We start from the raw sequence: 24,381 nt of genomic DNA on the forward strand, positions 1-24,381 counted from the left end.
AGGTGAAAGATAAAAATGCTTATGTGGCGGGGCTCAGTGTAAAAGTCAATATGAACGGGGGAAGGGGGAAATAACTAAAGAGGGACCGACAACGCCACCTGGGGAATTACACCCCAGGAAATATAAAACAAAAAAAATTAAACTATGATATTACAGAAATAATAAAGACACAGGTTCGAGAACTAAAGAGGCAGGGACAATAAATATACTAACTTTATTTTATTACAATAATAACTAAATAAAGAAAACTGGAGCAAAACCAAACCAAACCAAACAGCGAAACAGGGGTTATGTAACCCAGCAGGCCAATGGTCAAACAATGAAACAGATAAAGAGGAAATAACACAAAAGCAAACTGAACTAAAGCAATCAAAACAAAATAGCAAAACAGAACCAAAACAAAACCAAAACAAAACAGCACAGCTAAAACAGAACTAAAACTGTACAAAACAGCGGCAGGGAATCCTAAAAAACAAGAGACACTAATTAGAAGTTCAAATGGGGACTCAACTGTTAAAAAACGGGGACCTAGTCACCACCCTAGGAGGTAACCAACAGAGGCTGAGTTCAGCCATCTTGGCCCTTTTATCTTGCACCTGGGTGCAGGGGGAGGAGCTAAGATCGGGTTGCATTTGCAACCCCTACTGAGGTTCACTACAATCTACCCCCTGGGTTTTTAATCGTCGGCCCGACGATTTACATTTACTGCCATGGCCTAAACACCACACAGCCACTAAGCACAGGCATCAGAGAGTTAGCAGCCCCAATAGCACTACTCCCAGCAACCTGAGGAAGATGGTGAAGGTTTGGGTGTCTGCCTGCGTTTGGATGGGTAGTTCTCCTCAGGGAGGCCTCACTGGTGCTTGGAATTTCAGTGCTAGTTGTTGAATACGCTGGGCCTTCGCTTGGCTGAGATGTAGCAACAGCATCAGTTTGGTTTGGTAAGAGGGTGATGATGACAGGCTGCGCTGGTAGGTGGTTTCTTGGGACAGCCATGGGTTCAGAGGTCACTACAGCCCAGTCGCTATCAAACGATGACTCATCTGCTGAGATGGATCCCATCTGTTCAGGGGGTTCACTGGGGGGACAATTAGCAGCACAATCCACTTTGCCTTTTATGAGAGAATGATGAACATGCTTTACCTGCTGGGGGTTATGCACCGGACCCACAGTATACACAGACCCTACCATGCCAGGGGCCTTCAGTACTTCATACACTGTTGAGCTCCAGATGTCTTGAATTTTGTGACGGCCCCTTACTCTGGTGTCTTTGAGGAGGACCAGCTGACCTTCTTGCAGTGGGACATCACGAACATGCCTGTCATAGTGTTCCTTCGGCCGGGCAGCTGCCGCTTCCAGATACCTGGTTGTACTTTCAAAAGCATGACGTAGCGGTGTCTGGTGTTCCACGATCCAATCATGGGGGTGGCCAGGTACAGGTTCCTGTACTCTGCCCAACAGAAAATCAACAGGTAATTGTGGGTCTTGGCCAAACACCAGGAAAAATGGAGACTCACCAGTCGACTGATTTGCTGTTGTATTGTATGCAAAGGTCACTTGGGGCAGGTAGCCGGACCAGTCTCTCTTCTTGGTGATGGGCAGAGTACGAAGAAGGCTGTGTAAGGTGCGGTTGAACCTCTCACATTGGCCATTTCCAGCTGGATGATAGGGTGTGGTGCGGCTCTTCTCAATGGCGTACATCTGGCAGGGCTGCTGGATGAGGTTGCTTTCAAAGTTCCTGCCCTGGTCAGAGTGGAGGCGACCAGGCACACCGAACCTGCAGAACCACTCATTGACCAAGACTCTGGCCACTGTGGATGCCCGCTGTTCATGGGTTGGGATGGCTTGTGTATACTTCGAAAAGACATCGGTCATGACCAAGATGTTCTCTGCCCCACTCTTCGAAGGCTCCAGGATGGTGAAATCGATGGCCAGGATCTGGTTTGGACGTGAAGCAAGCAAGTGACCCATATAAGCACAGGCAGTAGGTTGAGTGTGTTTGGATACCTGGCAGCGTTCACATTCCCGACACCATTGCTTGATGTCGTGGTGCATCCCTGGCCAATAGCACCGCAGACGGACCAGCTCTGTTGTTCGCTCAGTACCTTGGTGCCCATGTTCATTGTGCAACTGCTGAAGTACCTGTGTCTTGAGTGATGTAGGGAGTACTAACTGGAGCACTTCATCTGCTCTAGGGATGGTGACACGGCGAGAGAGCACCCCTCCTTGCTCCACCAGCCGGTCCCACTGTTTGATCAGCACCAGGACTTCTTTGGAAGCCTGCCGTCGCTCAGCTGCATCCGGGGCCCTCTTTCTCGTCCAAAACGTCAGGAACTCTCGGATTACTGAATCAGCTTCCTGTAAGCCATGCAAGTCAGGGGGGGAGTAGCAAGGGAAAACTGAAACAGTAGCCTGGGTCACTCAATTCTCCACAATAACCTGTTGTAGTAATTCCGGGACTGATGTGCCTGGAGCTACATACTCCGATGCTTGAATGCTTGGTGGATGTTTCCTGGAAAGTGCATCTGCATTCTTGTTGCTTTGACCAGACCTGTATTTGATGGAAAAGTCAAAAGGAAGCCAACTGTGCAGCCCAACGGTGCTCGGTAGCACCCAGCTTGGCTGTGGACAGGTGGTTGAGGGGATTATTGCCTGTATACACCACACACTTCGGTCCCAATAGATAGCCCCGGAATTTTTCAGTCACAGCCCATTTAAGGGCGAGAAATTCCAATTTCATGGAGCTGTAGGTTGTCATGTTGCGTTCTGTTGGCTTAAGACCACGGCTTGCGTAGGCAATAGGTCTGACCTTACCCTGCTGTTCTTGGGACAGTACAGCACCCAGTCCATTGTAGCTGGCATCAATCTCCAAGATGAAGGGTGATGAAAAGTTAGCATAGGCCAGGACTGGAGTTGACACCAACCTTTTCTTCAGCCCCTCGAAGCTCTGCTCACACTCCTCTGTCCATGCAGAATGAAGGCTTCCACCTGATGGTTTCCGGGCTTTGTTGCCAGTGAGTTGATCAACCAGGGGATGTAAAGGGGCTGCCAGCTTTGCAAATCCCTCAACAAAACGTCTGTAATAGCTGGCAAATCCTAGAAAAGAGCGCAGCTCTGACAAATGGTTAGGCCTTGGCCACCCTGCAACTGCCTCGATTTTGTCAGGATCAGTGGCTACACCTTTTCTAGAAATGATGTGACCTAGGTAGTTCACCTTTGGTCTGAAGAAGGAGCACTCCTCCAACTTGGCTTTCAGTCCTTCTTGCTGTAGGCGACCCAACACGGCATCCATGCGTTGAATATGCTCTGTCACAGTGGCAGAAAAAACAACATAATCCAAATACAACAACAATGATTGACCATGTTGATCCCCAAAGATCCTCTCCATCAATCTTTGGAAAGTGCTTGGGCCGTTGCACAAACCAAAAGGCATCCGGTTCCACTCGAACAACCCAAAAGAGGTACAGAATGCCATCTTTGCCTTGTCCCCCTCTGTGACAGGTACTTGATGGTACCCAGCAGCCAGGTCCAACGTGGAGAACCAGTGGTCCCCTGATAATGCATCAAGGGATTCTTCGATACGGGGCACGGGGAACGCATCCTTGCGAGTCCTGCTGTTCAAAAGCCGGTAGTCCACACTCAACCGAAGGCTGCCGTCTTTCATTTTCACAAGCACAATGGGAGAGGCAAAGGGGCTACTACTTTCTCTGATGACCTGTGCATCCAGAAGTTGGCGAATGTGGGCTTTTGCCCACATTCGCATTACATTGACAATGGGAATATATACAGTATGTTTAACCATGTGAACCAGGGCTGGAGAAGCTAATAGCCCTGCAGGCAAGCCACTGCTGCTGGGCTCAAACAAAATCTGATCGACCAAATGTTGGGGACCTGTGGCTGCCACCATTTTCATAGTACCCCCTGGGACTCTGCAAACCCTTCCCCCTTTTACCCTTACACAACCTGAACGTTCAGGAGGGGCTTTCATTTGGACCCAATGACACTGCTGAAGAGCCTGCTGAATGGGTGTGGGGGCCTGTAACACTGAAGGCAAGTCAAAGAGGCAGGCCCCTGTTGCACAAACAACTCCCCGTAACATTCTTTGATGATGTTCATTCCTAGTACACCAGGGACTAAGGATACACTATGTGGAGTGTTTCTGACAACCAACACCCCCCGTCTTTTAACAGTTTTTCCACAAAGCTGCACATCCAATTCCAGATAACCCACATATGGAATTGCTAATCCATTTGCACCCTTGTCTCCACAGTCTGTAATCCTCAAGAAATTTCAATTTCTGTTTTTAAAAAAAAGGAAGAAAAAAAAACAGGGAGCGTGTAACAGACCAATTCTCTTAACATGAAAAAGATTCAAAATTTCTGGTGTGAAATCGCATAGGTCATAATAAAATCAGACCAATCTGTATGTTTTTAAAGTTGGAACTTTATCACAAGCACTGTTATCTCCAGTTTCGTAGGAGTTTACGAGCATGATGACCTTCGTTTCCCATTGGATCCATGACCACAAGTATCTTGTCTGACATGTTGACAATCTAAAGAGGTTAAGTGCATTCATGTTATTCTCTCATCAGATTACGACATTTACATTGATTTAGCAGATCCTAATAACTAAATTACTATGAGCACTGCTGCATCAGAGGTCAATCGAAATATCTGTATGCATGATTGCAACACGTAGGGAGAGACACCGAGATACGGGCTGGTTAACAGTTAGAACGATTCCGGTAGGTGTAGCCCGCATCAATGATCATGAAATAATTGTGTCTGATGTGAATAATATTGCACTGTTAATTAAGCAAAGAAAGGTAACCAAACCACTAAAATCCAGTGAGCCCCAACATTTACAGGGCACATCCACATTTCTTCCACTGGAAACTTTCATCATTAAAGAGCTATCTTACCAAGACACTATCCACACATTTTATTGTATGTATTGGTCTATCTACATACTGTACCCCTGAATTCTTCAATGAAGATGTTATAAACAAGCATCAAAACATGCTCCCCATATTCTTACAGTGTACATAGGGTGAGTTGTGGTTTACAATAATGTGATTCTGCAGTGCGAGCATTATTTGATAGAGGCAATTGGTCTACCCACATACTTTACCCCTGCTATCTTAAATAAAGACGTTATAAACAAGAATCAAAATATGCTCCCCATATTCTTACCGTGTACATAGGGTGAGTAGTGGTTTAAAATAATGTGATTCTGCAGTGCGAGCATTATTTGATAGAGGCAATTGGTCTATCCACATAGGCTACTTTACCCCTGCTATCTTAAATAAAGACGTTATAAACAAGCATGTATTTCAGATACTCACCCTTTAACTTGAATTTTGAAGCGTACATCCTAAGGTTTAATTTCTGGGACTTATCAAAGCCATCCGGCAATGTTCCCAGAGACAGGAGGTCAAACGATTGTTTCCATCTTTCCTCCATAGCTTTACAAACACAAGTATTTAGAATTTATGTAACACGATAAATATCTTGTTATAACAAGACAAGATGTCGTCCCCCCCCCCTCCCTCTCCACCACCGACGAAAACTTTCTCCGTTCCCAGACCCATAAAGATAACACATATATCATCTTATTTCTGCATTCATCAGAAGTGTGCACATATTTACGTGCTTACTGGTCAAAAGGCGCAATGTTAAACATATTGTAAGATAATTGTGCAGTTAAAAACATGTTTTAAAGAAAATACTCACCATCAGCCTAAAAGGTAGCAGAAACTGATGGGTGCGCACTTAGGATTGTGATTATTGAGATGCGCATGCGCAGAACCACTAGGTAGCAGAATTTGGTGGGTAGCAGAAATTGGCAGAACACCGGCCCTGGGATTACAAAAGCATAACAGACGTAGGTTAAACGGTTGCGGAGAGCTCTGGAGGAGATTTAATTAAAATAATCATATTGAAGAAGCAAAGGGCCAGAATTGTATTTATGGGATTGTGGAAAGACTGTATCCATCCCATATAGGCCTATTGTTTGTACCGTGAGGAGACATAAAACTTATGGTTATGTTTTCGATTGTGAGGAGATATTAAAACCACAATCAGTTTTTTTTGTTTTTTGGGATTGTGTGGAGATATTACAACCACGACCAGTTTTTTTGTTTATGCGTCGTGAGGAGATATTAAAACCACGACTGTATTGTATTGTGAGGAGATAAAACAACCATGAATACATTGCTGCTCTGATCATTTAACTTAAACGCCGTTACCAAACGACAGGCAGACCGCGAGTGCCTCCGGTCTAGAATAAATAGGCTATTGTCTTCCCCGTTGTATCCCCGGTCGCATCTTCTGCCATTAGTTTGGGATTCACATCTCTGGAGGTAGTGAATGCAATATAAATCTCTAACACCAAGGGTGAAAGCCAATGTGCATGATTCATAACGCTTTTTGTAAATAACCTTATTTCCTCAGGCAAGGCTGAAAGCTGCACGTAACTGATTTTTCCTGTAGTTGCAGGTTATAGTTGCAGTACACGCCCCACTGACCCTCTGTGGGTGATAATAACCGTTTTTTCCCCCACAGGAATTCAATGCAATGTGTTTATCTAAGTACTAACTAGAAAAGATCTGCAAAGTACTCGGTTTTGTCCATAGGCGCCTTAATGATTTCTGTAAAGACTGCATAGTCTCTTATCTGGAACAATAGAAACAGACAACCTTGTTGAGGTATTGATACCCCGACACCCCCCCCCCCCCTCCCTCTCTCTCTCCCTATATCTCTATCACTCTCAACCTCTCCGTCTCCCTCCCTCTCAACCTCTCCCTCTCTCTCTCCCCCTCTCCCTCTCTCTCTCTCCCTATATCTCTATCCCTCTCAACCTCTCCGTCTCCCTCCCTCTCAACCTCTCCCTATCTAGCAATAAGTTGGAAACCCCATTCGATAATGTAACACATTTCTGAGCGCATAATAGAATATTTTGGCTGTAATGTTGCAACGTATAACATTCAACATCTTTGGGAGAATAATATTTATGTATACATATAGAGATATATGTCAATATTTTTTGTGTATATACATGCATACATTTTTGGGCAACAAAAGAGAATGTTGTGCCGCAGTTTCAATGTGGGATTAAGGAAAATAATTAACGTTATCTTATCTTCTCTCTCTCTCTCACTCTCTCTGTCTCTCTCTGGAGATAGGCAGGCTGTATCCCTGCCTCCCTTCACATAGCTCGCATATCTTCCCCTCTGGTTCCCGAAGCCTCCACTCTGCCCCCCCCCCGCCCCCCAACACACAAACAACAGAGTGGCTCACACTTTTCTTTCATGCTCCACTCTGGACATTCTTTTGAGTACTGATTGTGTACGATTGTACTTTGGACCGAGTGCAAGCCTTTACTTTAGGTCTCTGTGTAGGTCGGGTCACAATAGAAGAATAACAAGGCGTTCTTTTCACTTTTTCTATCTATCTTTTCTCCCATTCTTCCATCCTTTTCTGAGGCCGACACGGTCTGTATTACTAAGAAGTAGCTCCATAGCTGACGTTCAGAGTGGCTATTATCTTATCTGCCAATCCGCTGATACCACACTAGACTGTATGCTTACATTTTACATTCAGGTCTATTGGAATTTTGTTATAAAGACGATGAAATACTAAAGTATGAGTCTCCCCCCTCCAGAGCCTTTACGCTCATAAACTCCCCCTTTCCCCCCTCCTGACCCCTTACCCCGTATATCACCTCTCCTCGCCATCCGGGCCCAGACCGTAAAACTAATCTTCACCTTTTCACCTTCTTTCTCTTCGTGAACCCCCACCACTACCTCTCCTCTTGCCAGATCTCTCTATCTCTCTCAGTGGCTGGTTTTATTAACGATACACTCGGTTTGTAATACCCCTTTTTGTCCAAGGATCACATAGGGCTATTTGTGTATGTTTCTCTCTATCTAATATACACACAGCGCAGGAAGCAGATAGTGTGTTGAAGGTGTAAATTGTGATTAAGTGGTGGCCTTATGCCATTAAATACCACATATTTCAGCCGGACAGATAGAACTCAGAGGAGTTCTTTTATCGATTGATACGTTTGTAGTTTACCCCACCGCCATGTTTGGAGTTCTTCGTAGTCTCTGTAGCCAAGCCCCCCCCCCCCCCCCCCTCTCCACAACTCCCACCACTGGTTGATAAGAGAACTATTCCCAGTTCAATCTCAACATCTCCCCCTGTACCACAAGAAGAGGACTATTATAAGTCCAACTAGGTGAATCCCTGCTTTCCAAGAAGCGTACTACTACTGCTTTCCCCACACCCTGCCCCAGAATCCCCTTAAGTGTCTGCCCCCACCAGGCGAGCCCGAGTACGCCTTACAACAATAGGGTAACCCATGGAACAGCCGTTCAAAACCCCACTTGACTTGTACATACTGGAACAGATAGGATCTCATTCGTTCCTATACGCCCCCATTCCCCATCGACCTGATGGACCTGATGGGTTCCCTGCAGATCACACTGGTCTGCGACTTAGGGAGCACCACCCTTACACACCTAGTTTGTACCCTCAAACACTCTCTCTTGATAAATAGTAGTATTCAATAGTTGAAAGGAGGCCGAACCCCTTTCTATTGTTAGTCAAGTTTAAGGTTTTTTCTTATTGTTCTCTCTTCCCCTCACTCCCTTCCACCCTAAACACCTAGCTATGTGTAAGGACCAGTTTGTACGTTTTTGTATTTGTTTGTGTGTTTGAGTGTGTGTGTGAGTGCTGAGATAAGGGGAGCCATTCCCTAGTTAATATCTGCAGAACACGCATGTATTTTGGATTAATCGTAATTACTGTGTTTTTGATTCACCAACATTAATTGTTTTAACAATCTGTAAAGGTTTGCATTTTTTTTCTAAATTTATTCTCTTTTCTCTTCAGGAAGTGGCAATATAAGCAGTGAAGAATGCTTAACACCCACAAACATTACTTTTTTCCAGATTGCTGGGCCTGTCTGTCTGTTTTCGTGTGTTTTGTGTATCATGACAGGAGTGCACTAGACACTGGTTGTGTTATGAACATTACTATTAGAGAACCAGGATGGTTAAAATAGACACGGGATTAACTACTAAAATAATATAAATAATAAATAAATAATGCGAATGGTTTTCACCAGTGCACAAGGACAGGTTAGGAGCTCAACTACTATAATTAAATTACATTCTTTGAAAATATTGAATCTAATTGGGTAAATTTCTGCACTAATCAGCTACTGCATACAAAACAAACAGAATAACACTGCATGACATGTTCACGGGTCAACTATTGCCTCCGTTGGAGCGGTTGCAATAGATACAATATCGTACCACCATGTATGCATGATCTTGTATTCAATAATTAGAACAGCCGGATTCCAGAACCGGAACAGGACCTACCAAGGGAGGGACCGACCCAGGGGTAATAAATCAAGGGAGATCCCTGAATTAGAGTATTAGAGTTACATGTTCATGACAGGATTTAGGGACAGTTATCTAGACTCCATAACATCAATAATTAGCCTTTAAAGTTGTCCATAGCATGCATACCGCTCGTCCGCAGAAGTCCAGGGGTAACCAGTGCTGGGGATTCTTGTTAAAGATTTCTGGGGTAATCCCGCCTAACAAAAGAGGGACCGGAAGAACCCCCCCATAATTTAGAGATAAAAATCGGCAAAACTTACAATTAGACTAAATAAGTATGATAACATTTTATCCAAAATCCATCCTGAGTGTGATGGAGAATCTATATGTTACGTTTTTCTTTATACACTTAGGTTTTGTATACTATTCCGTGTATGGTCTTGTCACCCTGTTATTCTGCAGGGTCATCTAAAATGTAAACCTTTGTGGTTGGTGATGCATTCTGTTCTCACTCTGTTCCTGTGTTATCTTCTGTTGGTTTGGGCCTGTTTTCCTTTCCCCTGGGGAGCGCAGTGACGCATGTGACATGGCACGGCCGTGACCACTTATTTATGACATCCTAAGGAACTTAAATTGATAGATTACCATCTGGTTGACAAGGTTTTGGTTTATTGGGGGACAGCTGCTCTCAAGAACCCAAAACAAGTATATGAACTCCTGACCATAGCCACTCAGCGGACTTCTCCATGCGAACCTTTAGAGAATGAGACGCAGGGCGAACTCCCACCTGAGACCTCAGATTATTGTATAGTATGCCTGTTTTGTTGTAAGTTGATGCATGTTGTGATGTATCTTTGTTAGTACTTTTATTACAAATATATATATATTTAAAAAAATCAATACAAATAAAAAAAAAAAAAAAAAATACAAATAAAATACAAAACAAATGGAAGATAAATATACCATATGTGCATGTCTTCTCGTGTGTGTCAGGGCCACCGAGACAATGGAGGTTACTCCCCTAGTGGAATACACGAGGGGATATTGAAAGCATACTTTCGACAAATAAAACAATAAGGTTAATTAGGAAATAGTCTTTATTAATTGATTACGTTAACATTTGTGTCGACCAATGACTAACATGTGATTTTTTTTCTTTAGGTTCAGTTTTTGTTTTGTTTATTGTATATCACCGTACCTTTAATACCCAGATGTACAAGCATAATTGTTGTGTGTTTGGATGACTCTTTATTCTACCTAGTGTAGACAGTTTTGATTGACCTGGCTCAGAATTCCCCCCACTGACTTGGTGTCAGAAGTAGGATTGCGGCTCTCCTCGGGAGCCTCCGAGCCACACGTCGACTGACTGATGGTTCCTGCGGGTTCTGGAGAGGTGACGGTGGGGCTCGTGGGGGGCTCCGGGAGAGTGGGCGATCACGGGTCCATATGGTGAGAATTCAGGTCAGTCAGGATTAGAAAATGGAAATAATGTATCGATTTGATGTTGACCAACAAAAAATTAGGTAAATATAATAATAAATACTCTTTATGTAATGGTATAAGCAGGTCAGGGACTTGCATAGCTAAAAAAGCTGTTTTGGAAATAGTAATGAACATGTCGGGGACATGTATAGCTAATAATACGTAAAGATAAAACTGGGTTTTACTTTACTACAACAAGTGGTATTTACGTTTGATGTGGTATGCAAAAGGTAGAGCGAATAAGGACAACATGTAGGGATGTGTTGGGTACATAGGAGTGAATCAAAGTGTGGACAACATCAAATGCGGGCAATAGGTAGAATAAAGGAAGATTAAGTCATCCAATTTAAATAGTTAGTGTAGGACAATTGGGTAGAATAATGAAGGGAATTGTTATCATCAGAAACGGTTAACACAGAAGTGTTATTGAACAAGCAAATTTTAATATTGTGATTTTTCTTTTTACATCTATTTGGTCAAGGACAACAGATGGATTAGCGCTACATCTGGAAGGGATCCTACATGCTAGGTTCTCAATTTAGATTCAGACGTAGTGGGTTTACCCTTCAAGTGCCACTACTACTGCTAACTAACTAACGCTTTGATAAAATGTTAGCATTTGATATTATGATATTTTTGACTCTGATAAGTTACTTTTGGACCCACATCATCCACCCCCCACACACACACACACAGGGTTATCGCCCTGATGTGTGCCCATTACACACACACTTGGCTGCATGGGTAACTGGGACCGAAGACTCTGTCTCCATCCCTCCACTTTGCAATCTACACCACCTTATGGGTGGAGACTGATTGTATCCCGGCACGGCTTCCTGCAATAAGCCAGTATGGAAGGCTGGTTGGCCAGTGACGGGTAAGATCCCACCTTGACATCTGGGACAACCTAAGACAGGCACAGTCACGATTACTTGGCAGAGTCACTGTGAGCACTGGCTCACTTGATCATGAAGTGACGAGCTGCAACCATCATAGGAAGAGCCGGTTGGTGGGAGGTGGAGGAGGAACAGGAGTCAGATATGTCAGCTCAGGCAGCGGAAGTGGTGGAATTGTAACGGGGCATGTCGAGTTTTCGTTTGTTTCACCTTTGCGGTTTATAGGCCTACTGACGCATGTAATGTTTACGGTTTAGTGCATGACTGGGAACAGCGTGGTTTCAAGGCGGCTGATGGTAAACCCACCAATATCGACCTTTGGTTTTGGATATACTGGCTTTGATTTCCCTTCCCAACTACTTCAGGATCAGACCCAGCCGAGCAAGGAGCAACAGCCACATGAGGCAATCAAGTAACGGCAGGATTTGAATCGGTTCTGTTTTGGTGGTCCACCATTAGCTTAAATGTTGATTGGATGAATTACATATACCATAATCAGCAACAGTTTGTACAGTTTATCACGGATAAGGTTAAAGGGCTATATAGATATGGATATGCTATTGGCAGAGCAAGGAGAGGTCTTTTGGATGATAGGCACAACATGTTGTACTTTTATCCCCAATAACACAGCTCCAGATGAGTTGGTGACCAGGGCGCTGGCAAGATTACAATCCCCCAGGTTTGAAGTGGCAGAGAATTCTGGGATTAATGACCCTTTCACAGGATGGATGGAGAACATGTTTGGTAGATGGAAGGGCACGATCCAGTGCCCTTCCCGCGGTCAGTGCCCGTCGCGGGAGTAGCGGCAGTAACCGTGTTAATTGTGGTCGGCTGCTGTTGTATTCCCTGCGCACGAGGGCTACTGAATCGACTGATCACCACAGCAGTGGGCGCTACAGAAGCGCCAGGTGCCATTCAGGCTTACATGGGGATCAGATATGATCCGGTGAACGTGGACAAGATATCACCTGAGGGGCCCGACCCTATCCAGCTGCAGTATGTAGAATAGTCAACACCAGTAGTACCGCCTGTATCTAAGATAATCAATATCCCGGATTTACTTGAATAACAAATTATCAAACAACCAATGCGGGATATGTTTGTTATTGTGTGGTATTGTTTGGTTTGCTAGTGCAACCTGTTATTTCTGCATTGCTGCACTGATAATGGGACTGTTGATTTTCTTTGAGTCTGTTGTTTACATGTTTCTTGCTGTCAACACGACAGTGGTTGATTGAACGCCTGAAGGAGGCTCACATGATGTGCTAGTAACCTCTCTATGTGAGCCGCGCCCTTGACAAGGAGGGACGAACGTTGGGTTCATGAATTACAGGTCCTGATGACGACAGAGGAAACAAGAGCTGCGACTACAACAATGCCCAAAACCCCCCACATGTACCAGCGCACCAATACATGAAGATCACCTGAGCCATTGAAATCCATGCGAGCCTACAGACATCTTGAATTTTTAATTTTTATTATGTCACTCATTTTTGTATTTTTAACTCTCAATGCATGCTGTAAATATATGTCACCTAATTTTGTACCTTTCACTTTAATACGTGCTGAAAATTGTATAACCTAGTCACATATAACCAGAAGTATTAGTTTGAATTTCTATGAATGCATTTATCTATGTGCCCTTTTGACTATATGATTGTATGATAACCAGGTTATGCATTTATTATTGTGTTGTTGACAATGACCTGTATTACCTATGAGAAACACCAAGGCAAATGCCGTTTCATAATTAGGGGGATGCGTGGTGGTTTATCTCCGCTATGGAGTTTTTTCAACCTCTGTTGGTGGTGTTGATGATTTTCCTACTTTGACTATGTTTTTGGTGTGGTAAATGGTGTTTATGGCTTAAAATATCTTAAAATATCATCTGAGATGACGAAGGAGGGATTGTTACGTATTTTAACCACATGGGCTACCCCCACATAGCCACAAGGAAGCAGGATCGAACACACAAGCTGCATTACCCCCACATAGCCACTAGGAAGCAGGATCCCACATAGCCACTAGGAAGCACATAAGCTGTAATTACTATACATAGCCACAAGGGGGGCAGGACCCGACATACAAGCTGCAATAACTACTCCAGCCACAGATGGCAGCACCTTTAGACAGGTGAGGAGGGCGGAGCCAATACGTGTGTCACTTTTTACGTCGCAATGAAGTCCTTTAAGAGCCCGCGTAAAAAACTCAGTTTTGAGCATCAAACCGCATGTAAAATATGTGCATTTGTGCACATCACAATGCGCGTTAAAAAACGGCGTCTCTCTAGTATGCTAATAATCTCCGCCCTTCTTTTCTCTCAGTCAATGCATTTGAAGTGTTTGCGCCCAATCGCTGATCAAGACAAGCAGACCGAATCAGTTCAGCACAGATATTGCGACGATTTCTTCTCTCATTTCTGTTGTTAGTTGTAGCGTCATATAGTTGGATATTTGTGAATCCGAAGTCAACCGTTGCTGAAATGGTAGCGACGCTTGCTCTGTAAGGCAGAGGTTGTCGGATCGATTCCATCTGTTCTCAGTTTTACGCTTTTGTCAGTTTGTCACGCTTTTATGATTGCAATGCTTTTTAGTCAGCAAGCCAGACCTCCTGTGTCATACGCTTCAAATTCAGTGCCAAACCAGTTCAGCACAGATCAGATCTCCTTTGTGACAAAGTTTGCCTAACTTCCCTAGTTTCTCGTAGGCTAGGTTAAGATTTTGGGTGATAGGCCGGAAATATCCCATAAATTAACTAAATTCCTCTTCCATTCATGGTTTCATTTTTGGTTAATACTAATTTAATTTAGGAGGATAGTCATTGCACAGCTGTAACCAAGTATTCTCATATATTTATAGCCTAGTTATATCCTAGTTTTGTATATTTATACATTTTATCTTATTTTCATGTCGCAAGTATTTTTATGTAGGCTACAGCATCTGTATTTTAAATTTAACTTATATCTTCTTTTTACATTTTATCTTTTGATTAGGTGGTAGCTATATTACTGTATAGGCTGTCTGTATTTGTGTAGGAGTTATTTGTATTGTGTAACGTGCTAGATTGTGTAATTTAGTTTGGGGTCATTAAGGTGTCTGTCTGTCTGTCTGTCTGAAAAAATGTCCCGCTTTTTACGCCGCAACAGAGTCCTTCAAGAGCATGCGTAAAAAACTATTTTTTGAGCATCAAACCGCGCGTAAAATATGCGTTTGTGCACATCACAACACACGTAAAAAACAGCGTCTCTCTAGTATGCTAATAATATCCACCCTTTTTTTCTCTCAGCCAATGCATTTGAACTGTTTGCGCCCAATCGCTGAACAAGACAAGCAGACCGAATCAGTTCAGCAGAGATCTTCTTGGGACGATTTCTTCTCTCATTTCTGTTGTTAGTTGTAGCGTCATATAGTTGGATATTTGTGAATCTGAGGCCAGCCGTGTGGTCACCGTGGCTGAAACAGTTGCGAAGCTCGCTTTGTCAGCCAGAGGTTGTCGGATCTATTCCATCTATTGTAAAATTTGCGATTTTGTCAGATTGTCACGCTTTTATGATCGCAATGCTTTTTAGTCAACAAGTCAGACCTCCCGTGTCATAAGTTTCAAATTCAGTGCCTTTTTTAGTCAGCCAGCCAGATCATCTCGGTGTCTCGTTACACGCTTTATAAGTTAATTATATTTAAATTATAATAGCCATGGAGCCTTTATTTTCTTGGAGTTATCATTACATCCTTTCTTGTTATATCGATATAAATACTCAGTGGAAAGGAGAGAGAGGGAGCCATAGAGAGAGACACTGATGAACTGCGGAGCCAAGGCTATTATACATAATAGCCTAATAGGTATAATTTGCATACCTAATAGCCACGGCTATTAGGTATGCAAACCGAGCCCCTCCCTCTTTTCTGCTTGACCACTAAGTTTGGAAGCTTTCTAACAAATCAGTGAAGAGAAATGCCAGACTAAAGTAATGCATTGTCGAGAGCTGCAGTGCCTGCCATGTTACGCCGTAACATAAAGCTGTGTTGACTTTACTCGTTTCTCTACAGTATAATACACTACAATCTTATCACCACTAGCTAGTGGAAAATACATTTGTGTCTAGTACAGTGTTATATTTATATATGTAAGGCTATATATTGAGATGGCAGTGTGCGAAATACCGGATTCATTTGGTTTAGCCAGTAAAAGTGATCAGCTGTAGATTCGACACTGTTAAAAATACTTCACTACAAGTAGCCTAAGTCCTCAAAATAATTCAGCATAATTGCATTACTGTCACAAGCATAGGCAGCAGTAGTCATTATGCACTAAAATGGTCCCTGCCAGACAGTGTTTTTCTATTCTGATGTTTGTGGATGAATCTTTCAGCTACAGCTTTGTTACATTTCCCTGTGATGGTTTGCTAGTTTAATCTACAGCAATACATCAAATTATGTAAGATGACCATATGTCCGTTGCTTGGCTTTCCTGTGAGAGCCGTACAAATTTTAAAAACACCTGTAATCAGCGTGACTATAACTTTCCCAGACGATCCAGGGGGGCTCTTCAATAATTTATTTAGGAGGATTTTCTACTGTCATCCTCCAGTTTATCACAAACATCTGGAGATAACTCGGTTTAATGAAATACTCAAGTGAAATACAAATACCTCCAAATTGTACAGTACTGTAAGGGCAGTTACAATCCATCACTAAAGATTTTTTTTTTTTTTTATACCAAGAGTATTCTGGTTCAGCGGATTTAATATTTATTTGTATAATCTTCACAACTCACAGCAATGAAATGTTAATTTATCATCATGGGAAATGAGTATTCTGATTCAGCGGATTTAATATAGATTTGTATAATCTTCACAACTCACAGCAATGAAATGTTAATTTATCATCATGGGAAATAGTATATAAAAAAAGCTAATTAAAATTAATTTCCTCTTAACCTGTTATATTTAGGTAAATTTAGCCAAAAAAGTTACATAGTTCCCCTTTAACTTGTGTGGTGGTGCCTTATCATATGTTTACCCATGGGCCGCGATTGCTACCTGCTCTCATTGGCTGAATCGTTGAGAACGTTTTAGACTCAATCAATATAAGGTCGCGGGGAGACAAAGCTCTGTTCTTTTGTACGTTTTATTGACGTGACCATATTTTTGTTAATGTTTAAAAAAATAAAAAAAATAATCAGTTCTCTTGTTTTTGGAATCAGTTCTCGTCGTTCAAATTCGGGATTCGTTCGTTCTGACCAAATCGTTCGCTACTGACCCATCACACTAAGACAGGACCAATAGTCAACATTTCTGTGTCAACTACTATATTTTCTCCTAGACAAAGCCGAGAGGGGGTGTCACACCAAAATTGTACCGGGGGCGAAAATTTTACCGCCTATGTAATCCGCGTTCGAAAATTCCAAACCTGCCTGGCAACAGACGATCGCGTTGAACGAGGACGTATAAGGTTCATGAACATTCGCGAACATTCACGCTCATTCATTGAACGTCACAAGACGAAATAACATTAAACAGATAACACTTATTTTACAAATGACATTTATTAGCGTTGCTCACTTTATATTTGTATTGTATTTAATTGTTTAATCGCATTTAGCTAGTAAACTGAGTGTATTAACACAAGCTAGCTAGACTATGATACACTTTAAACACTCAGTTCACTAGCTAAATTCAATACAATACAAATATAAAGTAAAAACAAGTGTTATCTGTATTATGTTATTTCGTCTTTGGCAACATGAGCGCAACAGACAAACGCTTCGAACGATGACGTAATGTTTTGAACGCGGATTACGTAGGCAGTACAATTTTCGCTTGTTTTCTGGTTGTTGGGATTTGTTTACTAACCCATGTGCTGTTATACTAAAGTAGGCCTACTGTATAAAATAAACACTTATTTCAACTGGAGAGAAAAGGTTGAGCATAAATACTTGATATGCTAAGCTACTGTAATGAGCAAATGTTTTTATGCTGTACAGTAAAATACAAATGATGCGTTTGAAAAAACGAGAGCAGAAGTCTAAACTAGTCTACGTATCAAAGGGATATGTTTACACAAAGTTTGCTCGCCCTACCACTCGCGCTAGTATAATGGGTCCTTCCCATGGACCTATTGGTCCTTCCCCCTCCAAACGGAAACAGGCGGGTGGTGCAGCGAGCGCAATGCACTGTGGGTATTGTAGAATGTATGTGTGCGTTTGCTGGGACGACTTTATCCAGGACGGTAACTCCGGTCAGAGAGTAGGCGCATACACAGGGAACAGTTCAGGATGTTTATATCTCTTGCAGACGAATGACATCAATGATGACTTCAATAAGTAACCAAATGAATGACGGAATGGATGAACAGATGTATGAATGAATGAATGAATGAATGATGTAGGAATGAATGAACGATGTAGGAATGAATGAATGATGTAGGAATGTTTTTCTCTTCACGAAAGCATTCTCTGTCGTGGCGTGTTAAGCGGTCGCTCGCAACGAGCTCTGGCGCGGCCCTGTACAACTCGTAACTCTAGGACCCTACGCCGCTACCTGGGCTGCCCAAAGTGCCTGAATAGAAATAACGCTATATACATTATATATATATATATATATATATATATATATATATATATATAAACACGATACGATATAACAAACTAATAGGGAATTTACAACAGTGGGAGTTGGAGGATTTCTTACTTTTGAGCCAGAGAGACACTTTCTGCCTTTTCTCAGGCTAGGATGAACCGATTTCTTGGCACATTTATAATACATAGAATTATTTACTTCATATAACCTTCATATCTCCACCGGTGAAGTATCCCTTTAACTTCACACACACACACACACACTTGACCTCATGCCAGGTTTCCATCCTGGATATTTCGGACAAGTGGCATTTAAAGTTCTTGAGTCCTGCGGGCAGTGAAGGGTGTGGTGTGCAGCACAGCAGGGGTCCTGGAGTCCAGGGGGGTTTAAACGCCAAACAGACCAAATGTAGTCAAATGTACTCCTCGTTTCCATTTTCCCCAAACGATGGACTTTCACAATAGTTGCAGCAGCCGTCCCATTGTTGAGTGGTTTGAATGTTGTGTTGAGGTTGTCGGTGCGATAGCGGTTCGCAGGTCAGTCCACCCCAAGTTTACTATGTACACACAAACACACAAAACACACACAAATACACAAAACTGTGCTTTTTAAACCGGTTTTGCTTGAGGTTAGATTCCAATGATTTAAGTGATGAACTGGCCAAGTTTAGAGTTGCTGCAGAGTCCGATTCAGACTGATGAACTGGACGTCTGGACTCTTGAACTGACAGAAGGCAGCAGCCGGACTGCTTCCAACCTCGGCTTCGTTCTTGTGGGGCTGTATCACATTTATTTTCCAGCTCTTTCTCACAGAGCAGAGATCACTGTTAAAGTGTCCCGGGTTGTTCAGTGGCGAAGGCTCTGAAACAAGATCCTACAACCAGAGGGTAACAGCACAGAGGGTGAGTTGTGTTGCTCCGGGGGTGAGTTTTGTTGCTCCTGGGCTGAGTTTCCGATTGATTGCAGGGTCTGGTCCCCCTCCCCCCAGCTCGCCTGCTCAAGAATCCACATGAGGTTAAGTTATCAAACCCCAGAGACTGAAAGTGTTCCACGATATGAACCAAAGCACTCACTCCCACCTCCACATTCACAAGGTGAAGAGAACTCACGAATCGATTAACAAAATAACCTTTGAATGGATGAAGAACAGAGTCAAACAAAGATCATCAAGGCTTTATGTGGATCAAATCGGTGCACAACACGATAAACGTACAGTAACACACAATAGAAGGAGAGCAGAGAGACGCTGTTCAGGCGCTTCACTCCCAACCGGCCCTCAAAGCCTCCTGAAGACGACAGCTACCGTCTGGTGGCTCCGCATACACAGGAAGGCCTTAAAGAATCCTGCTGAGCAAGGCCCTCGTCTAGAGCTCTGCAGGCTCATTCAAACACTGGTTTCACGCAGCAAATCAAGTATCCTTCCGAAAAGGATTTGAGCCTGGGGTTGGTTAAAAATGTTATTCATTTCTATCTCATGATACTCCCCTCATCTCATGGCAGTGTACTGGATCATTTAAACTCTAGAATATATATATTATATCTATATGCTCTGTCAAGGGTTGCCTTTGTGATGAAGGAAGGCTAGTGTGGAGGTTTTCCATGGTGGCAGTAGACCAGGGGTAAGGGGTCAACATGGCGCTGGGGTCCCCCAGCCAAGGCCCACCAGGGAGACTAGACAGAGAGCCTCTTCTTCGGAAACTAAACCATTGAATCCTGAATGACGCCAATGCTATTTAATACACACAGGTCATGCTCCACCAGCACTAGCTACACCCCCAGGATGGAGGCTGGGGGGTCTATCTGACGGAGGTGTCCTCAGGGTGGAGGTGGGGGGTCTAGCTGACAGAGCAGGGGTCCTCCCTGCAGGGCTTGAGGTCTCCCTGCAGCAGCTGCACGATGACGGCCTTGCTGAGGTAGGAGGAGGTGCCCCTCTGCCCCATGGGCTGGCTGTTGTAAAACGCCTCCATGCCGTCCTGAATGCAAACAGAGACCACACCACCGTACATTAGCATTCAGGTCCCGCCTCAGCGGTTAGAGAGGGAGGGCCGTTACAGTGGTACAGAGCTAGTGATATCTGTTTGGTTACATGGGTTAGTAGAGAGAGGGGAGAGAGGGAGGGCCGTTACAGTGGTACAGAGCTAGTGATATCTGTTTGGTTACATGGGTTAGTAGAGAGAGGGGAGAGAGGGAGGGCCGTTACAGTGGTACAGAGCTAGTGATATCTGTTTGGTTACATGGGTTAGTAGAGAGAGGGGAGAGAGGGAGGGCCGTTACAGTGGTACAGAGCTAGTGATATCTGTTTGGTTACATGGGTTAGTAGAGAGAGGGGAGAGAGGGAGGGCCGTTACAGTGGTACAGAGCTAGTGATATCTGTTTGGTTACATGGGTTAGTAGAGAGAGGGGAGAGAGGGAGGGCCGTTACAGCCCGGCAGAGCTAGTGATATCCGTTTGGTTGTTGTTGTTTTTGTTGTTGTTGTTGCCAAGCTGTTAAATTTCTCGCTCATGTTGTGTTAACGATGTTAACGTTGTAGACCGTTCATAGGAAGTGGGGGAGGTAAATGGGGGTGGACAGTAAGGTAAGTAAAGGGTAAAGGGTTAGGGTTAGGGGTATTAAGGTTAGTAAGTTAGGGTTAGGGGTAGTAAGGTTAGTAAGTTAGGGGTAGTAAGGTTAGTAAGTTAGGGTTAGGGGTAGTAAGGTTAGTAAGTTAGGGGTAGTAAGGTTAGTTAGTTATGGTTAGGGGTAGTAAGGTTAGTTAGTTAGGGTTAGGGGTAGTAAGGTTAGGAAGTTAGGGGTAGTAAGGTTAGTTAGTTAGGGTTAGGGGTAGTAAGGTTAGTAAGTTAGGGGTAGTAAGGTTAGTTAGTTAGGGTTAGGGGTAGTAAGGTTAGTAAGTTAGGGGTAGTAAGGTTAGTAAGTTAGGGTGAGGGGTAGTAAGGTTACTAAGTTAGGGTGTTTCTTCCCTCCAAGGTGTTTTGTGACCATGCAGAGTCATAAAAAGCAATCATTCTCATAATTACTTTTTAATGAACTTATTTTATTGCATAAGTAAATAGTTAATACTATTGAAGCATATTTTTGAGGGTTAAGGGGAAAGTAAATAGCTGAAATAAAATGGCAAAAAGCAGTTCAATATTTCTTAATTGGTTCAATAGTACAACCCCAATGTCATTGTCCCCCTGTGAAGATATTAGAGAAGAAACATTAGCCGTCCACTGCCCTGATGAACGACTTCAGAGGACAGAGAGCAGTTATTGGAAATCGTAAAATATAGTGGAGATGTTATAGTACTATTAAATAGTTATATAGTTAATAGTTTATAGACCTAATTTAGGGTTATGGAACCAAAATTATTCCAAAATCATTCCAATCACCACTTAAAGGTGCAGTGTGTCATATATACAGCCACATCTTTATTGTGCAGTGTGTAGAATTGAGTGGCACATATCGGAACAGACGAGGCAGAAATGTTTTTACTAATTCTAATTTTATTAATTTATTAATTAAATCTCAAATAGTAAGAAATGTGTTTTAATTAGTGTATAAACCCATGAAAATAAGAATCCTTCTGTTTTCGTTACCTTACAAGTAAGTCAAAAAGATGGACGCCCCCCACCTGTTTCTCTTTGCCCTGCAGGCCACTGGCATCCCGCTGGAAGTCCATGAAGGCCTCCTTCACCAGACCATCCAGGTCCACCTTCTCAGCAAACTCCAGCTCCGGGTTTCTCTCCAGCACGATGGACACCACCATCAGCAGCTAGCCATTACAGAAGAGACCTTCATCAGCGAGGAGATAACAGAATCTGGACAACCACACCACCAACCGGACTGCCCTCCATGTTGATGTTGGCTCTTCTGTGGTTTGGCATGCTAATGCTTCCAAAGCTTGAATAAGCATAATGCACGATCCATTGGTGCTTTTCCGAGCAATTGAGAGCCAGAGTCCTACAAACCCTCCTCATGCCCTGCGAGGTCAACAAAGTCTTGTTCTGTCTTGTTTACATGATGCTTCTTCCATAATAACAAACTTCTTTCAAACTCCAGAATTTAATGTTTTCATACTGATATCAAATAATTTGACTGATTTGAATTGAATTGTATTTCATAAAATTGAATTGGATTGAAATGTATTTCATTCAAATAATTTTGCTTTTCAATGCTAAGCACTTTTTGTTTTAGTTGTACTGCTATGCATGGTGGTGTTTTCTGTTGCAGATACCCTATGTATATTCTATGTATACATATGTATAGACATAAATGTAAATATATAGTGAATATACATAAATATATATAAAGGTTCCTACCTCCACGATGATCTGTCTGTACTCTGGGAGGACGATTCTCTGCAGTGTGTCTTCAACCAGCAGGGAGAAGTTCATCTCGTACATGGTCATGTCGGACAGGGTGGGTTGCTGAGGAGAGAAGCAGGAGGAAACATTACTCCATCACCTCTCCTCTCTCCTCAGTCGGCAGCCAACCACCCCCACCCCCTCCACCTTCACCCCCACCCTCTCCACCACCGCCACCACCCCCTCACCCTCCACCTCCACCCCCACCACCACCTCCACCACCCCCAACAGCCCCTTCATCTCCACCCCCACCAGCCCCTACCTGGGGCAGGTGGGTCCCGGCCACCATGATCCCGTGGGGGGTCCGCTCCAGGATCTGCCAGATGCGGTCGTAGAACCCCGGGGGGCTGCGGTTCAGAGAGCCGTCGATCTGACGCCGGTTCAGCCAGGACCTGCAGACAGACCGGCGGAGGGAGACAGACAGACGAGGGGAGACTGCTCGATTACAGCGAACACATGGGGACGGGGTCTCCAGGAGGGGACAGGGGGGGCCGAGGGTTGGTTAGTCAGGGTTAGGCTTAACCCTGACCCGAGGGTTTAGTCGTGATCAACGTGTGTAGTGGCGTGTCCTGTACGGCAGTGATTTTCAAACTGTGGTCCGCGGACCACCAGTGGTCCGAGACGGTACTGCAGGTGGTCCTTGGAAAAGCAAACTAAAATATAAAATACATTTTTTCATAAAACATTTAGTTCAGTTCGTTTGTGATTACTGTACATATTAAATACTCCATTATCATTGCTATGGATATAAGCCTGGTTTTCTAATGAACCTGATTACGCCCTCGGGCGCTTTAAATAAATACATTAAATATGTGGCAGCCGTTGTGTGCAGTAAACGTTCTTTTAACGAGCCTGTTGTACTGATGCTATGTTACTTTTAGTGCTAGTATATGCCTATTAAGAGGTGCGGGTAATTCAGGTAGGACTGTGGGTAGACATATCTATTATGTGTATTATAAGGTGGTCCACACACACTCAAAGTTTGAAAACCCCTGCTGTAGGGTGTGGAGGTGTTAGTGGTGCGATCTGTAGGGTTTAGTGGTGTGTAGTCGTGTGTAGTCAGGTGCAGTTGTGTGTTACGGAGGGTTTAGTGATTAACAAGTGAGTAGTGGTGTTAGTTGTGTGTTCTGCAGGGTTTAGTGGTGTTAGTACTGGTCTGAACCGGTCTGTACCTGCTGCTGACCTGGGGCTGGGGATCTTTCTGTAGGGTTTAGTGGTGCGTACTGGTGTGTAGTGGTGTGTAGATGTGTTAGTGGTGTTGGTGGTGTGTAGTGGTGTGTGTAGCATTTGTGGGTAGTGGTGTTAGTGGTGGATAGTGGTGTTAGTGGTGGGTAGTGGTGTTAGTGGTGTGTAGTGGTGTTATTGGTGTGTAGTATTTGTGTGTAGTGGTGTTTACTAGTGTAGTGGTGTGTAATTGTGTGTAGTGGTGTTAGCGGTGTTAGTGGTGGGTAGTGGTTTAGTGGTGTGCAGTCATGTGTAGTAGTTGTGTGTAGTGGTGTGCAGTGGTGTGTAGCGATGGGTAGTGGTGTGTATTTTTGTAGTGGTGTGTAGTTGTGTGAAGTAGTTATGTGTAGTGGTGTTAGTGGTGGGTAGTAGTGTGTAGTGGTGTTATTGGTGTGTAATGGTTTGTAGTGGTGTGTAGTGGTGTGTATTGGTGTGTAGCATTTGTGTATAGTGGTGTTACTTCATTATAGGGGCAGATATTGTATTTGCCCAGCTGCGTTCTTC

General features: G+C 43.5%; 1 protein-coding gene across 2 annotated transcripts in view; it reads right to left on the reverse strand.

The window, feature by feature from the left end:
• Positions 1-19,463: 19,463 nt before the first annotated feature.
• The window catches only part of phkb (phosphorylase kinase, beta), a 94,921-nt gene continuing 90,003 nt past the window's right edge, over positions 19,464-24,381 (reverse strand). For both annotated transcript variants that reach the window (XM_079737100.1, XM_079737099.1), the window contains 4 exons: positions 22,916-23,045; positions 22,609-22,716; positions 21,921-22,061; positions 19,464-20,282 (listed from right to left, as the gene is read on the reverse strand). In XM_079737100.1, coding sequence (XP_079593226.1) covers positions 20,145-20,282; positions 21,921-22,061; positions 22,609-22,716; positions 22,916-23,045 — 517 coding nt within the window. In that variant the 3' untranslated portion in view covers positions 19,464-20,144. The remainder of the gene's footprint in view (positions 20,283-21,920; positions 22,062-22,608; positions 22,717-22,915; positions 23,046-24,381) is intronic.

Source organism: Pollachius pollachius, assembly GCF_949987615.1.
Source record: "Pollachius pollachius genome assembly, chromosome: 5".
Classification (NCBI taxonomy): Eukaryota; Metazoa; Chordata; class Actinopteri; order Gadiformes; family Gadidae; genus Pollachius; species Pollachius pollachius.